At 41.5% G+C, this 16,969-nt stretch overlaps 1 protein-coding gene across 1 annotated transcript in view; it reads right to left on the reverse strand.

Moving 5' to 3' along the window:
* The window catches only part of NINJ2 (ninjurin 2), a 36,082-nt gene extending 19,831 nt beyond the window's left edge, over positions 1-16,251 (reverse strand). Inside the window, exon 1 of the mRNA XM_021690615.1 lies at positions 15,963-16,251. Within this exon, the coding sequence (XP_021546290.1) occupies positions 15,963-16,007 (45 nt within the window). The 5' untranslated portion in view covers positions 16,008-16,251. The remainder of the gene's footprint in view (positions 1-15,962) is intronic.
* Between the last annotated feature and the right edge of the window lie 718 nt (positions 16,252-16,969).

Below are 16,969 nucleotides of genomic sequence, written 5' to 3' on the forward strand. Positions count from 1 at the left end.
GCAGTGCCTATAAATAATACAAGGGGACACTTTCAGCCCTGGAGGTAATCAGAGGTGAGTTTCTAGAAACTCTATTTGTGATTTTTGTTAATCTTTCAAATTTATTTTGATAGTCTCTGTTCCGTCTTCCTTCTTTTTTCTATTTTATTTTATTTTATTTTTTTAAAGATTTTATTTATTTGAGAGAGAGAATGAGAGAGAGAGAGCACATGAGAAGGGGGGAGGGTCAGAGGGAGAAGCAGACTCCCTACTGAGCAGGGAGCCCGCGGCGGGACTCGATCCTGGGACTCCAGGATCATGACCTGAGCCGAAGGCAGTCGCTTAACCAACTGAGCCACCCAGGCACCCCCGTCTTCCTTCTTTCAATCTTTTACTTCATGTTTTTAAGCATATTAATACTTCTAAGTCTGCAGAATTCAGTGTGTATTTTACACTTACAGCACATCTTAATTCAGGTACTAAATTTTCAGAGGTTCAAGAGAAATGTAGTCTTCCCAATGCAATAAAGTTGGCTTGAAGGAGAGCTATTTTACCTGCTTCAGTATTTAAATTTTAAATTAATTAAAATTACATAAAATTGAAACAATCCAAATGTCTACCAACTGGTAAATGGAGAAATATAATGTGGCATGTCCATATAATGGAACACTACTCAGCAATAAAAAGGGATGAAGTATGGATACATACTACAGCATGAATGAACCTCAAAAATACTGTGTTAAGTGAAAGAAACCAGATACAAAAGACTGCATATTGTATGATTCTATTTATATGAAATGTCCAGAATAGACAAATATATTGAGACAAAAAGCAGATTGCCTGACACAAGGGCGGAATGGAAAATGATTGCAAGCAGGCATGAGGAAATTTTTGAGGGTGATGAAAATGTCAAATAAAATTTTAAAATTTAGTTCCTTAGTTACATTAGTCACATTCTGAGTTGCTCAAGAGTCACGTGTGGCTAGTGGTTACTGTATTAGACAGGGCAATTCTAAATATTATAATTCATAAGCCTAATAATTACACCCTGGGCTGTGTACTTTATGAAATTCTTACCTTTATTTTTTTTTAACCAAAGTGCAATAAAACTGTAAATTAAGGCTTAAATGACCACATGTCATAAAACTGAATATTAAAGCTTAAGTGCCTAAAAACTTGGAAGTTTAGGGGCACCTGGGTGGCTCAGACAGTTAAGTGCCTGACTCTTGATTTTGGCCCAGGTCATGATCTTGGGGTTGTGGGATCGAGGCCCATGTCAAGCTCCGTGTTCAGCAGAGTCTGCTTGTCCCTTTCCCTCTGCTCCTCCCCACTTCACGCTCTCTGTCTCCCTAAAATAAATGAGTAAATAAAATCTAAAAAAAATTTTAAAAACTTGAAAATTTAAAAATATGCTTTCAATACACTTTTATATTCCAAAAATAAACTAAAAATTCAAATACACAATAGTCAAGACTGCATAGTACTTGCATAAGGATAGATACATAGGTTGATAAAAAAGAATTGGAAGTCCAGAAATAAATGCTCATATTTATGATTAATTGATTTTTAACAAGGATGCCAAGACAATTCAATGATCTTTTCAGCAAATGAGGGACAAATGTAAATTTATGTCTAAAAGGATGAAGTTGGACCCTGACCTCACACCATATAAAAAAATTTACTCAGTATGGATCATAGAGGGGCTCCTGGCTGGCTCAGTCGGTAGAGCATGTGACTCTTGATCCTGGGGTCATGAGTTTGAGCCCCACATTGGGTGTAGACATTACTTAAATCAATCAATCAATCAATCAATCAACCTAAAACAAACAAACAAAATACCCAAAATGGATTATAGACCTAAATTAAGAAACTAAAACTGTAAAACACTTAGAAGAAAGTATAGGAGTAAATCTTCATGACCTTGGGTTAGGCAATGGATTTTTAGATATGACGCCAAAAACATAAGCAATAAAAGAAACAATAAATTGAACTTCACCAACATTAAAAACTTCTGTGTTTCAAATAACACCATCAAGAAAGTGAAAAAAAGAACTCACAGAATGGATGAACATGATTTGCAAATCATGTATCTCATAAGGGGTTAATATCTAGAACGTATAAGGAACTCATACAATTCAATAAATAGGAAGACAAATGATCCAATTAAAAATGACCATTTTCTGAAAGTGCTACATGAACAGCCACGTGCACATGAGAAGGTGCTCAGCATAATCATCATCATTAGTTATCATTGTAAATAAATGAGGTACCATTTCACACCTACTAGAATGGCTACAACAAAAACCATTGAAATACCACCTGTCGATGAGGATGTGAAGAAACTGGAAATCTTGTTGCTGGTGGGAATGTAAAATGGTGCAGCCACTTTAGAAAACAGCTTAACAGTTCTTCAAAGGTTAAACATAGAGTTACCGTATGAGTTAGCAATTCCACTCCCAGATACTACCCAAGAGAAAGGAAATCATATGTCCACACAAAAACTTGTACATGAAAGTTCATAGCAGCATTGTATTGATAACAGCCATAGCAGAAATAACCCAAATGTCCATCAGTCCATTTGGTCTAAAAACCAAATCAAATGTAGTATATCCATACAATGGAATGTTATTCAGTGATTAAAAGGAATGGAATACCGATACATGGGATAACATGGATGAACCTTGAAAACATTACCCTAAGTGAAAAAAGCCAGACACAAAAGACCACATATTACAGAATTCCATTTCTATGAAATGTCTAGAATAGGTAAATCTGTGGTGGTACAAAGTTGAGTAGTGGTTGCCAGGGACTGGGAGAAGGGAGGAATGAGAAGTAATGCTGATAGGTACAGGGTTTCTTTTTCTTCCTTTCTGTCTTTTTTTTTTTTTTTTTCTTTTTACAGGGAGGAAGAGGGGCAGAGGGAGAGAGAGAGAATCTCAAGCAGGCTCCACGTCCAGTGCAGAGCCCAACGCAGGGCTCAATCTCACGACCCTGAGATCACGACCTGAGCCGAAATCAGGAGTCAAATGCTTAATCGACTGAGCCACCCATGCGCCCCTCTTTCTTTTTTTAAAAAAGTTTATTTATTTATGTTTTTATTTAAGAAACCTCTACACGCAACGTGGGGCTCAAACTCATGACCTCTAGATCAAGAATCACACACTCTTTCTATTGAGCCAGCCAGGTGCCCCCAGGTTTTCTTTTCAAAGTGATGAAAACATTCTGGGAACAGATGATGGTGATAGTTACATAATTCTCTAAATATATTAAAACCCATTGAACTGTACATTCTAAGCAGGTGAATTTGATGATATATATATACATATATTCCAAAAAAGCTGTTTTAAAAAAAATCAATTACAGATTTTATATTTAATTTTGGGAAGCAAACATATTATGGAATGTAGTAAAAGCTGTATTAAAGGTAAATGCTGTCATTAGGGGTGCCTGGGTGGCTCAGTCGTTAAGCGTCTGCCTTCAGCTCAGGTCATGATCCCAGCGTCCTGGGACTGAGCCCCGCATCGGGCTCCCTGCTCAGTGGGGAGCCTGCTTCTCCCTCTCCCTCTGCTGCTCCGCCTGCTTGTGCTCTCTCTCTGTCTTTCAAATAAATAAATAAATAAATAAATAAATAAATAAAATCTTAAAAAAAATAAAATAAAATGGAAAAAATTAGAAATCTGAATATCTTAAATATATTTATCAACTTCTAAAATTAAGTTGTTAGGTTAAGCAATAATATTGCTTGATGCAATAATTCTATTGTTTATTTGGCAAAATATTAAGGCATGATTGTTAATAAAAAAAGAATGAGGGGGGAAGACTTGCTCTAGAAAATAACATCTATTAAAGAAACAGATCAGTCAACTTTGAAACAGATCTTAGAATAAATAAGAACGTAATAAATGTTAAGGAAATATCAGACTTATAAGGGAAAGGGATACATTATTCATCAAATAAATTTCAAATAACTTAAATAATAATTAAAGGTAAAAAAAGAAATAATAAAATCAGAAGACAAGATAGTGATCTTGTAATGGGGAAGGATTTTCCAAACATAAAAAATGTGGGGGCGCCTGGTGGCTCAGTTGGTTAAGCATCTGACTCTTGATTTTGGCTCAGGTCATGATCACATAGTGGTGAGATCGAGCCTGAGTCGGACTCCGAGCTCAGCGCAGAGTCTGCCTGAGGTTCTCTCTCTCCATCTCCCTTTGTGCCTCCCCCTGCTTGCGTGCTCTCTCTCTCGCTCTCAAATAAATAAATAAATAAATAAATAAAATCTTTTAAAAAGTGACAGAAATCACAAAGGAAAAGATTAATAGCCATCACAAATGTTAAACTTTTGCCACTTGAAAAACTTCTTAAAAGGTACATGGGGCACCTGGGTCGCTCAATCGGTTGGGCATCTGACTCTTGATTTCAGCTCAGGTCGTAATCTCTGTGTGGTGGGATGGAGCCCCAAGTGGGGCTCTGGGCTCAGTGTGGAGTCCACTTGGGATTCTCTCTCTCCCTCTGCCTGTCTCTCCACTTATGCGCTTGCGCACTCTCTCTCTCAATAAATAAATAAATAAATAAAATCTAAAGGTGTGCCACAAATTTATATCCTGAACAAAGACACACTTAATGCGCGTTAAGTATATCCATGACCTCAGTTTTCTAAAGCAAAACAAAGTGCCTTTATATACACAGGGAAGAAACCAGAATGCTAAACACCAAAATGCTGGCAGCTACAGGCTGTGAGCTTATGAGTACTGTCTGGGTTCTACTACCTGAGTGACCTTGGGCAAGTCATTAACCTCTCTGTGCCTCAAGTTCCTCATATGTAAAATGAAAATAACAATAGTGTCTTCCTGACAGAATTGTTGTGAGGACTAAATGAATTGATGCATGCAAAGAGCTTACAACATTGACTGGCACGTAGTCAGCATTCGATAAATCCCAGTATTGCTATTATTATCATATATTTCCTTACAGATGGGCTTTTGGAGATTCCATTCTGTGACCCAGGATATTAAGGATTGTAATGCATGAGAACATTGTCTGACACCAACAGACTTAAATGTTATAAGGATCAGATAAATGAAAATAGGTCTGACAAGTCAAAGAATAAAGATAATGCATACTATTCACATTACATAAAGCCAAAGAGTTATTATACACATGTGATGAATTGAAGTCTCAAAAAAAAAAAAATGTATCTTGAGATGAAATAAGGCCAAGTGAAATTCCTACTTCTCTTGCCATTGGCCAAGAAGATTTCATGGATCTTCTTTTAAGGATCTTAGCAGCCACAGAAGAGAATTATTGGTTGGAGTTACTATTAACAGCATTAAGAAGTGTCATGGGAGCTTGTAGCTCTGAGAACAGAGCTAAATCTGAATGGAAGGTGTGGATGGATTGGGGTGTGGTCAGTTTGGGAGAAATGTTGCACTCTTAAGGACCAGAGGGCCCAAGGCCTCTGCCTTGTTGTACCCCCCTAGTATACCGTTGAACCCTTCTATTATAAGGGACTTTCTGCTCTCACCAATAGGATTTTCTTTGTAATTCTGGGCTCTTGTGGAGGTGGGAGGTCCCCTCCAGAGACAACTTGATCTCTCACATGTAAACGCATCTCACAAACATCTGCAGATAAGGCTTGGGTAGAGAACTGAGCTTATTCATGGGTACAGAGACAGCTGCTGACATACAGAATCTAGGCACTGAATTGTGTGTGAGCCCATAGATGTTTGTTCCCTGTGTGTGTAGATATGTACAGATAGTACTTTGTCAATGACCTGTTTCTAGAATGCCCAGGGGTGATTCTAGACTTGGCTGCATCACAGGTGTTTTCACTCACATCCCCCTGGGCATCCAGAGGGTGAGTGCCAGAACCTAGGTTTACAGCCGCATTCTGGTGCCCCCTTCCTGCTTTTCCTCTTGAGGGAGAGGGGACCCACAGTGGATTCCGGAGAGAGGCTGGGGTGGCTGCCTGAGCTTGCCCGTGATAACCAGACTGGGCTGTGCCAAGGGTGTGAATGGTGTAGACCTGGCCACAGGCCACCTTCAAAGAAGGAGCTCACTCATGACTCAGCCTGGGCTTGTAAGAAATGAAGAGAAAGAGAGGTAGATGATTAAAAAGTGGTCATCAATTGAACCTAAGCATCTAATTGGAGTGATTCGAGGTACTCCTAATGTACACCAAACTTAATAGCAATGATCTCTGGACAATAGAATTAAGGGAAATTTAAAATCCTTTTTAATATATATTTCTACAATGTTTGATTTTTTTGACAAGACTGTATTTGCTTTATAAGCAGAAAAAGAGAAATATTAAAATAAATAAATAAAACACAAAATTAAAAAGTCTTTCCTGTCTAGTTAATTTGTCAGTGGGTCTCAAAAGCCTTAAAAATGTGCTTCCTGTTTGAGGTAAAATGGAACTACTTTAAGAATACTCACTATGGTACCATTTAAAACAGTGAGAACAGGACATAACTAACAATAGGGGGTTGGCTAAAGAATTATGATATAATCATACTATGGGATATTAGTATTTTAAATGCTAATTACTTTAAATGTTATTATATGAGAATTATGATGACAGATACTTAGAGTAGAACACAAATCAGTAACTAAATGTGTGTACTTCATGACACTACTACCTAAATCAAAAGACTGGGAGACTCTTAAGAGCCTAGAAGTCCACCGACAGATGAATGGACAAAGATGTGGTATATATATATATATACACACAATGGAATATTACTCAGCCATCAGAAAATGAAATCTTGCCATTTGCAGCAACGTGGAAGGAACTAGAGGGTATCATGCTAAGCAAAATAAGTCAGTGAGAGAAAGACAAAAACCATATGATTACTCATATGTGGAATTTAAGAAACAAAACAGGTGAACATAGGGAAAGGGAAGGAAAAATAAAATAAGATGAAAACTGAGAAGGAGGCAAACCATAAGAGACACTGAACTCTAGGAAGCACACTGAGGGTTGCTGGAGGGGAGCGAGGTGGGGGATGGGCATTAAGGAGGGCACTTGATGGAATGAGCACTGGGTGTTATATGCAACTGATGAATCACTAAATTCTACCTCTGAAACTAAAAAAAAAAGTTCCAAATTCTGAATTTGCTTCGTTTTTAACATTTTTAAAATTTTGATCGATTTTATTTATTTATTAGAGAGAGAGTTGGAGCAGGGGCAGAGGCAGAGGGAGAAGCAGACTCCCTGCCGAGCAGGGAGCCTGACTCAGACTTGATCCCAGAACCCGGGGTCAGGACCAGAGCCGAAGGCAGACGCTTAACTGACTGAGCCACCCAGGTGCCCCTGATTGCTTCGTTTTAAGAATAAGAGGATATCGGGCGCGGGGGTGGCTCAGTCAGTTAAGCGACTGCCTTCGGCTCAGGTCATGATCCTGGAGACCCGGGATCGAGTCCCGCATCGGGCTCCCTGCTCAGCAGGGAGTCTGCTTCTCCCTCTGACCCTCCCCCCTCTCATGTGCTCTCTCTCTCCTCTCATCCTCTCTCAAATAAATAAATAAAATCTTAAAAAAAAAAAAAGAATAAGAGGATATTGATATATCTTATATTGCTGTACCTTTGTAGTGAAGTAATTACTACATTGGAACCACTATTAAAATTATAAGCTTAAAAAAAAAAAAAGACTGAGTGTTAAAATGAAAATGTTAACTGTGCTTATTTCTGAGGGGTCGGATTATTGGTTTATTTTGATTTGGGGTTGTCTTTCTGAAATTTTCAAAGATTCTATAATAAACATGTATTACATTGTAGTCATGTTGTACAATAAGCCTTTTAATAATAAAAAAATTCTATTTATTGAGAGATGAGAATAACAAAGCTAAATCCTAGAAATTTAGGGGGGCTCGTAGCCCACAAGAATAGGTATGTGTCCTAGACACAATGGCAAGTCACGCACTGAGAGGAAGAGGCTGTGCTAAGCTTCTCACCATCTCTAACCCTCACAACATTCCCGGAGGTGAGGATTATTATCCCTATTTACAGATGAATAAATGGGCTCAGAGAGGTGAAGAGACACATCAAGATCTCACAGCATGTTCCGGCTTTGCTGGCATTTGGACCCAACTCTCCGCAGTAGGGTTGGGCACTAGGAACCCCCAGCACCCCCAGAGTGTGGAAAAGTGCCCCCCCCCGGGGGGTGACTGGCCTGCTGCCTCTCCTCCTCAGCGAGGTCAGACTTGCAGCCCAGCGTGCCTGAGTAGGGGCTCACATTCCTCCCTAAGATGTCCCCCACTGACTTGCTGGTGACACTTTTCACACGGCCGGTCTCTGAACACGGGACACCTCCAATGCCAAGGTTTACACACTTGAGGCAGGGGCCCCCCCTCCTTCGGCCCAACTAGCAGAGCCCTGATGTTCAGCAGCCCTCCCCTGCCTGGCTTCTGAGTCTCAAGAAATGTGTCCTGAAGCAAATTGGCGCTGGGATTCACATCTACTCCTTTCCTCCCCCAACCTCCTGAGCAACTGGGGGGTCTTGGCTGCCACCAAGCTTCAACACCTCAGGTCTGACTTTCTCCAAGTGAGTCTTGGAAGGTCCTTTGAACTAGGTCCTCTGAGAGGCATGGAATGGAGGTGGCCAAAGTTAGGGAGAGATGAAGCTAGAATCTTCAAAACTGGGTGGGAGCAGAGACATGGTTTGAAATGAGATCAATGGGGGGAAGGGTGGGGGGCAGAACTGTTATTAAACTTCTTTTCTTTTGTTCCCCATTTCTGTTAGTGTTGTTCTAATATTTATGTAATTTTAAAAACCCCACCCTGAGTTCTCCAAGAGAAAAAAAGATTTGTAGACATTTCCCTGAATCCCTCAATAGTTAACCACCACCAATTCCTCTGTCCTTTGAGATTCAAGGCAGACTGGTTTAGGGCCACCTATTCAGCTCTCTCCTCTCTGTAATTCATCTGCCATTTATTGCATTTGCAGAACCTGCCAGAGCAGCCCGCACATGGTGAATGCTCTATAAATATTTGTTGAATAAATGGACAAACTGGGTTTGCATCCTCATTCACAACACATTCTTTTTTTTTTTTTTTAAGATTTTATTTATTTGACAGAAAGAGACACAGTGAGAGAGGAAACACAAGCAGGGGGATTGGGAGAGGGAGAAGCAGGCTTCCCGCTGAGCAGGGAGCCCGATGCGGGGCTCAATCCCAGGACTCCGGGATCATGACCTGAGCTGAAGGCAGACGCTTAACGGCTGAGCCACCCAGGTGCCCCTCAGAACACATTCTGAGGCTTGCAAGTAGGGAGGTGCTTTTTGTATTATTTGCTGTTAATAAAAGGAGATATCTTTTTATTTTTATTTTTTTATTATTTATTTATTTTTAAGATTTTATTTATTTATTTATTTGACAGTGAGAGAGAGAGAGCACAAGTAGGGGGAGCGAGAGGCATAGGGAAAAGCAGGCTCCCCGCAGAGCAGAGAGCCCGACACGGGGCTCGATTCCAGGACCCTGAGATCATGACCCAAGCCAAAGGAGACGCTTAACCAACTGAGCCACCCAGGTGCCCCAGGAGATATCTTTTTAAAAAGCAAAGAAATGATTTTCTATGGAATGAGAGTGTCAAGTTAGGCACAGTTTATTAATTTGTCTGACTCAATATTGGTACATCCCCTAATGAAGCCAACAGCAATCCCTTAAGTCACCATCAGATTGAGAGCAAATGTGTCACCTCAGATTTGATCTAATGTGTTGATAAATTGAGAGCACTGTGCATAAGATAAGCTGGAGACTTCCACATTCAAGAGTGATGATGCTGGAGACTTGCAGTTAGACATGCTGGGTTGACTCTAGAAATCCCATTGTAACAGCTTTATTGAGATGTAACTCACATACCATACAATTCACCTATCCAAAGTGCAAAATTCAGTGGCTTTTAGTATATTCACGGAGTTGTGCAGCCATCACCACAATTGATTTCAGAACATTTTTATCACCCTGAAAAAAAAACTCCATACCCATTTTCTCCCCATCCCCTGGACTCCATCTTAGGCAACCACTGATCTATTTTCTCTCTGTGTAGATTCCCCTATTCTGGACATTTTATGTAAATGGAAGCATTTGTGACTTTGTGACTTTCACTAAGCATAATGTTTTCAAAATTCATTCATGTTGTAGTGCGTATCGGTACTTCATTTCTTTTTATCATTAAATAAAATTCCACTATATGGATATACCACATTTTATTTATCCATCTTCAGCTGATGACCATTTGAGTTGTTTCCACTTTTTGACTATCATGAATAATGTTGCTTTGAACAGTCATTCATTGTGTGAACATATACACCTAAGAGTGGGATTGCTGGGTCCTATTGTCTATGTTTATCTTTTTGAGGAACTGCAAGACCGTTTGCCAAAGCGGCTGCACCATTTTACATTCCGATGAGTACAAGGTGAGGTTCCAATTTCTCCACATCCTTAAGAGCATTTGTTACTATCTGTCTTTGTGATAATAGCCTCCTAGTGAGTATCAAGTGGTATCTCATTGTAGTTTTGAATTTGTCTTTCTCTGATGGCTAATGATGTTGAACATCTTTTCATGTAGCTTATTGGTCATTGGTGTATCTTCGTTGGAAAAATGTTATTTGGATCCTTTGCCCATTTAAAAATTGGGTTATTTGCCTTTTTATTATAAATTGTAAAAGTTCTTTATATATTCTGAATACAAGTCCCTTATCAGATATATGATTTGAAAATATTTTCTCTTGTGAAGGTTCTCTTCTCGCTTTCTTGATGGTGTCATTTGGAACACAAAAGTTCTTAATTTTCATGAGTCCAGTTTATTTTTTTCTTTGTTACTTTTGTTTTTGGTATTACACCTAAGAAAGCTTTCCCTCATGAAGATTTACTCTTATATTTTCTTCTAGAGTTTTAAATTTTTAGCTCCTACATTTAGGTCTATGATCCATTTTGAGTTAATTTTTGTGTGTGGTGTGAGGTAGGGGTTCAGCTTCATTCTTTCGTGTGTGGATCTCCAGGTGTCTTGGCACCACCTACTGAAATGACTATTCTTTGCCCCACTGAGTTGTCTTGGCATTCTTATCAAAGATCAAACAAATCTGAAGGTTTATTTATGGACTCTCAAGTCTATTTCATCCATCTGTAGGTCTATCTTTATGCCAGTATCACACTTGATTACTTGATTACCATAGATTTGCCGTAAGTTTAAAAATTGGGCTATGTAAGTCCTCCAAACTTGTTCTTTTTCAAGATTGTTTTGGCTATTCTGGGTCCCTTGAAATTCCATACTTTTAGGATCAACTTTGCAAAGAAGTCAGCAGGACTTTTTTTTTCTTTTAAGTAGGCTCCACACCCAACGTGGAGCCCAATGCAGGGCTTGAACTCACAACCCTGAGATCAAGACCTGAGCTGAGATCAAGAGTCTGATGTTTATCCAACTGAGCCACCCAGGTGCCGTGAAAAGCATTTTTAAAAAAGGTTTTATTTATTTATTTGAGAGAGAGAGTGAACGAGTGAGAGCATGAGTAGGGGTGTAGGGGTTGGGGAGAGGGAGAAGCAGACTCCTCACTGAGCAGGAAGCCCAACTCGGGACTCGATCCCAGGACCCTGGGATCATGACCTGAGCCAAAGGCAGACACTTAACCAAATGAGCCGCCCAGGCACCCTTGAAAGGGATCTTTTAAAGTATAAATTGCAAGGGCAAAGAAAACGGGAGAAGAAAGTAGAGTAAGGAGGGGTAAATGATTTGACCAAGCAGTAGAAGCTGTGGTCCGATGCCTGCAGAAAGGAGGCAATAATGGGACATGAGAAGTTCAGGAAGGCACTGGGTTTGGAAACATAGGGTACCAAGGAATGTGGAGTGAAGTGCAGAGTGGAGATGGGGGATGAGCTAAAAGTCTATTTGCAGAGAAGTCCAACACTCCAGGAGTCCCCACACATCCCCTCAAAGCCTGGTGACAGCTTCTCCTCAAGGCAAGAGATCAGAGATCTGCTCTTTTCTAGAGCAGTGCTCTTAAATCGTGGTTCATGAACTGGTTTAGGCCCACAAACTTTGTTACTGGCCCTAATAAGATAAGTACAGAAAGTAAGAATAAGTGTTTAGAATTTTTATAGAAATTTGAAATTGCCTCAACATTCAAGTGAGTTCTCAGTGGATTCTTCTTGCTGAACAGGATATAGACCAGTTTGGATGTTTGAACTCATTGGGAGTCATGTGTGATAGGAGATATGGACTAGCCATGTGCGTTAGAACTGCATGTGGGTCCCTGACAGATCGGAAATTTAAAAACTGGTCCTTCACCACAGACAGCTTGAGAAGCATGCTCTGGAGGCTGACAGACTCCACTGTATGTATAGTTAGGAGGGGGTTGAGGGTCCTGGTTAAAAAGCTTCATTTTCAACGATAGGCTATCCAGCCTTCCTCCCACACTCATTCAAGAAAATTGGCCGGTAGGCTTATATCCTCCCCCAACACCTCTCCCCAGACAGGAGTCTAGAAGATTCTTATCAGAAAAGACTTAATGGCCCAGAGAGACTTTTAAATGCTGACACTTAGAAGTCCCTTCAGGTAAAAAGCTGCTTGACACCCCATCTCAATATCTCTACAGTAAAGCTCTTCTTTTTTTAAAAATTTAATTTAATTTTCGGGGCGCCTGGGTGGCTCAGTTGGTTAAGCGACTGCCTTCGGCTCAGGTCATGATCCTGGAGTCCCGGGATCGAGTCCCGCATCGGGCTCCCTGCTCGGCAGGGAGTCTGCTTCTCCCTCTGACCCTCCTCCCTCTCATGCTCTCTGTCTCTCATTCTCTCTGTCTCAAATAAATAAATAAAATCTTTAAAAAAAATTTTATTTTATTATGTTATGTTAGTCACCATACTACAGTAAAGCTCTTCAATGGATAAGCTATACCCATGCACCTAAAGCTTAAAATAAACTTCTAAAAGGTTTGTTTTGTTTTTCAAATAGGCTTTATACTAATATGGTTCAGAATTCAAAAGATTCAAAAGGGTACAATGAAGAGTCTTCTGTCAGTTACTTCTTCGTTTCCTTCTGGTAAACTGTTTAGTGCCTTTAATATAAATAGAAAGTCTACATGAAAGACAGAAAACAAATTAAAGAAATAAGAAGTGCAGAGAAAAGAATGTAGAGAGGGCACCTGGGTGGCTCAGTCAGTTAAGCGACTGCCTTCAGCTCAGGTCATGATCCTGGAGTTCCCAGATCGAGTCCCACATCGGGCTCCCTGCTCGGCGGGGAGTCTGCTTCTCCCTCTGACCCTCCCCCCTCTCTCATGTGCTCTCTCTCATTCTCTCTCTCTCAAATAAATAAATAAAATCTTAAAAAAAAAAAGAAAAGAAAAGAATGTAGAGAGAAGAAAGTTCAAAAAAAGGAAAAGAATCATGCCCTGGAGATAGAAGAGAGGCTGTTACACCCGTGAAAGAACCGTGGCCTATTAGAAAAAGGAATATTCAATGAACAACAAAAGAGAACTCTGAGAATTTAAAAATATAAATATTTAAATTCAACTAGAAAAGTTAGAAAAAGTAGTTTATAAAATCTTCCAGAAAGTAAAACAGAGAGATAAAGAGATGGGAAATTAGATACAGAAGCTAGGAAGATCAAAGGATCAGGTCAGAAGATCCAACATCTTGATAACAGGAGCTCCAGATGGACTGAACAAAAAAAAAAGAGAGAGAGAGAGGAAGAAATAATTAAAGAAATAATCAAAGGATTTTTTTTTTTCCCCACAACAGAAGGATATAAGTTTCCAGGTCAAAAGGACCCATCAAATGCCCAGTATAATGAATGAGGAAGGAACCATCCCAAGGCACAGCATTGTGAACTTCCAGAACACTGGAGGTCAGAGAGAAGAATCTAAAAACCTTCAGAAGTGAGATAGAAAGGACAGAGGTTTGATGTGGTATTGGATATTACAACAGCCACTCTGGAAGTTAGAATTCTATACATGGGGGAACTATCAATCCAGTGTAAAGACATTTTCAGTTATGTTAGGAAGTAACATTTTACTTTCTTTGCTCACTTTCCCAGGAAGTTACTGGAAGATATGCACCACCAAACCAAGGTAGTAAATCAAGGAACCAGAAGACGTTGGGTCCACAGGACTGTGGGTAAAGTTGCCTTGGCCCTAAACAGGATGGAGGGGATAGGAAAGAAGGAAGGGATGGAGGGAGAATGAAGCAATGAAGTGTGTGCAAGGATTCCTTTGATACTCAAGGAGTTAGAACCAGCAGCATCAATATCACATGGGAGCTTGTTAGAAATGCAGAATCTCAGGCTGCCTCCCAGACCTACTCAACAGAATCGCATTATAACAAGATTCTCTCCGCACATTAAAGTCTGAGAAGCACTGTCCTAATATATCTACCTCACAAGGTTGAGTACTGGGCATATTGGAGGTAATATGTAGAATTATGGTAATATTCTACTGGGCATATTAAAGGTAATATGTAGAATACCTGACCATGTAGTAGGTACTCTGTAAGGTATTGAATGTGAAGAAGAAGAAGAAGAGGGAGGAGGAGGAGGGGGAGGAGAGGCAGCAAAAGAAGAAGAAGAAGAAGGAACTAGAAACACTCAGGAATGACAATCTCAGTCCCTGGGTCCATGGTAAATGGTGGTTCTGAACCAAATTACAAAAACAGGCACACAACAGAAAAGGCAAAAGTACGTTTCTACCAGGAAACAGTTTTCAGCTCTATTCAGGGAACCTGTCAGGTTAGTCAGTCCAGGTGTCGACATGGGAAATCAGTAAGAAAAGCCACCTCTCAGGTGTGGTAATTGGCTGGGAGTGAGTGACAGACACTCATCATCTGGGTGACGTTTGGCAGGGGAAATGCTGAGCTAACGTTGCCTTTCTCAGCAGGGCAAGCGTTCTGCTCCAGCACTCAGGAAGTAGGTCAGGAGGAAATATCCTAAGTGAGCAGCGCTGAATTGCTTTTTCAGGCAGAAATCTGTGGCTCATAGGACTGGGGGTGGATGGGAAATGGGAATGACAGGAGGTTGGGGGGCCCACTGCGGGGGTAAGGGTAGGAAATTGCATCCCATTCTTGGCAGGAGCAAGACTGCCTCTCACATAGTTTTCCTGGCTCCAGTCCTTTGGCATTCAGCCACCTTCTCTGTGCTGGGGGGGCGGTTCCAGTGACTTTTTAATGCTGAGCAAATCTCAATGAAGCCTGGGATTGGAAAGATTTGAAGGGAAGGAGATGTGCTTGTAGAAAACCTGTGTCCTAACTCAGCCATCAGTGTGCTGTGGCTAGAGCATGATGACCCCAGATCCACACGTTCCCAAGAGTTCTTACTGCTCATTGCTTCCTAACTGCCCTCCAACTGAATGGCACCGAGCTCAGTCCTTGAGAGTCCTTACCGTAGAAGCACCGCAGCCCTCAAAGAAATTACGCAATAGGGTGTCCAGTCCTTTAGAACATCTATGGGAATCTTATCCTATTCAGAAATAGCAAACTCCACCGCCATCAGATGGCTGTCTTTGTGAAGGCTGAGTGTAGGCGCCGCCCTTGCAGCCGCCATCTCAGTGACAAAAGCCTAACATTGCCGGTGAGAAGCAGCAATAATGCACTTATGATGTGCCAGGCACTTTTCTAAGCACTCTATGTATTTTAATTCATTTGATCCTCACCACAACCTTGCGAGCTTAAATACAATGTCAGTCCCCATTGCACAGATGGGAAAGCTGAGGCAGAAAGAGAGTAAATGAGGTCACGCAGTCAATGGCAGAATTGGGATTCAAACCCAAGGCCGTCCAGCTCCAGGGCCCCTTGTTCGTTAACCATGCGTCGTACTTAGACCATGGGCACAGGTGTCTGCATCAGCTCTCCTGCGAGCTGAGCCCTCCTCCCCCTTAAACAAGCCATCTGATGTTAGCCAGACAACTCAGAGCAACACGGTGAGGGGCAAGAGCAGAGCTGTCAGAGGTCAAACATCTGGATTCTACTCCTGAAGCTGCCATTTCAAAAGGAAGGACACTTACGTTGACTGAATGCTCAACACAGGTCAGGTACTGGGCACTTTCCATGTTTGATCTTCCCGTGTCGCTGTCCCTCCTTGGGTTTCGGTTTCCTTACACGTCGCGTGGAACAGGTGACTTCAGTGATTGGTCTAGACAATACTCACTCGAGATGTACTAGGTGCACAAAGCGCTATGCCAGGTGCTGAAGGGCACAGACAAATGAAGTAGAGACCTTATCTTTGCAAGGCTCACGGGCCAATTGTCTTTCATTTTAGAATTCCTTTGGAGTTGAGCAAGGCCATCATTACCCCTGTTTTTTTTTAAATGGGGGAAATGATATTTGAACACTCAGTTCAGTTGTAGCCAAACAGAGTGTGACCGCAGGGTGACTCTTAGCTCGGGGCCCTCTCTGCTCCCGACCCTCCCACTTCATCCTGACATCACTGCGACTAAAAGCTACAAAGTCCACTTTGAGTTCCTCACTTCCCCCAGTCATTTTGTACCTCCGTCCTGCCTTCCCCATCCTGACAAGCGCAGACACACGTGCGTGCGCGCACGCCCCCACGCACAAGGCTGGACCCCCGAAAGACGCAAGGTCAATGCTATGGTGTAGCTGACCATCAGCCCCCTCTGGCAGCCCTCGTTTCTCGTGCAGAGCCCAAAGCGCAGAGCTGAGAGGGTGAGTGCACAGTCAGCAAAGCCGCCGCTACCATATGCATCATGACTCATGAGCCCATCCGCTGACTCGGAACTGAAGCCTCTTGCCCCGTCAAGTAATTATGGTGCGCAGGAAGTCCTCAGCTAAAGATAAGGTCAGTCTGGTGGCTGAGAGGAAGGGGCCAGGGAGCGCAAGCTTCTGTTAAACACACCTTCCCCTGCCCTGGGCTCTCCTGCGGCAGCCAGCACAGTGCCCTGCAAGCAGTAGGTGCCCAGTGCAGCGTTATTGGTGGATTAGCTCTTCTGAACTGCTCGGCCCAGCATAGCTGCAGGATGGGGTTGCTAGGCAGGAGCATAATATGTGGGTCTAG

This window comes from Neomonachus schauinslandi, chromosome 5, assembly GCF_002201575.2.
Source record: "Neomonachus schauinslandi chromosome 5, ASM220157v2, whole genome shotgun sequence".
Taxonomy (NCBI): domain Eukaryota; kingdom Metazoa; phylum Chordata; class Mammalia; order Carnivora; family Phocidae; genus Neomonachus; species Neomonachus schauinslandi.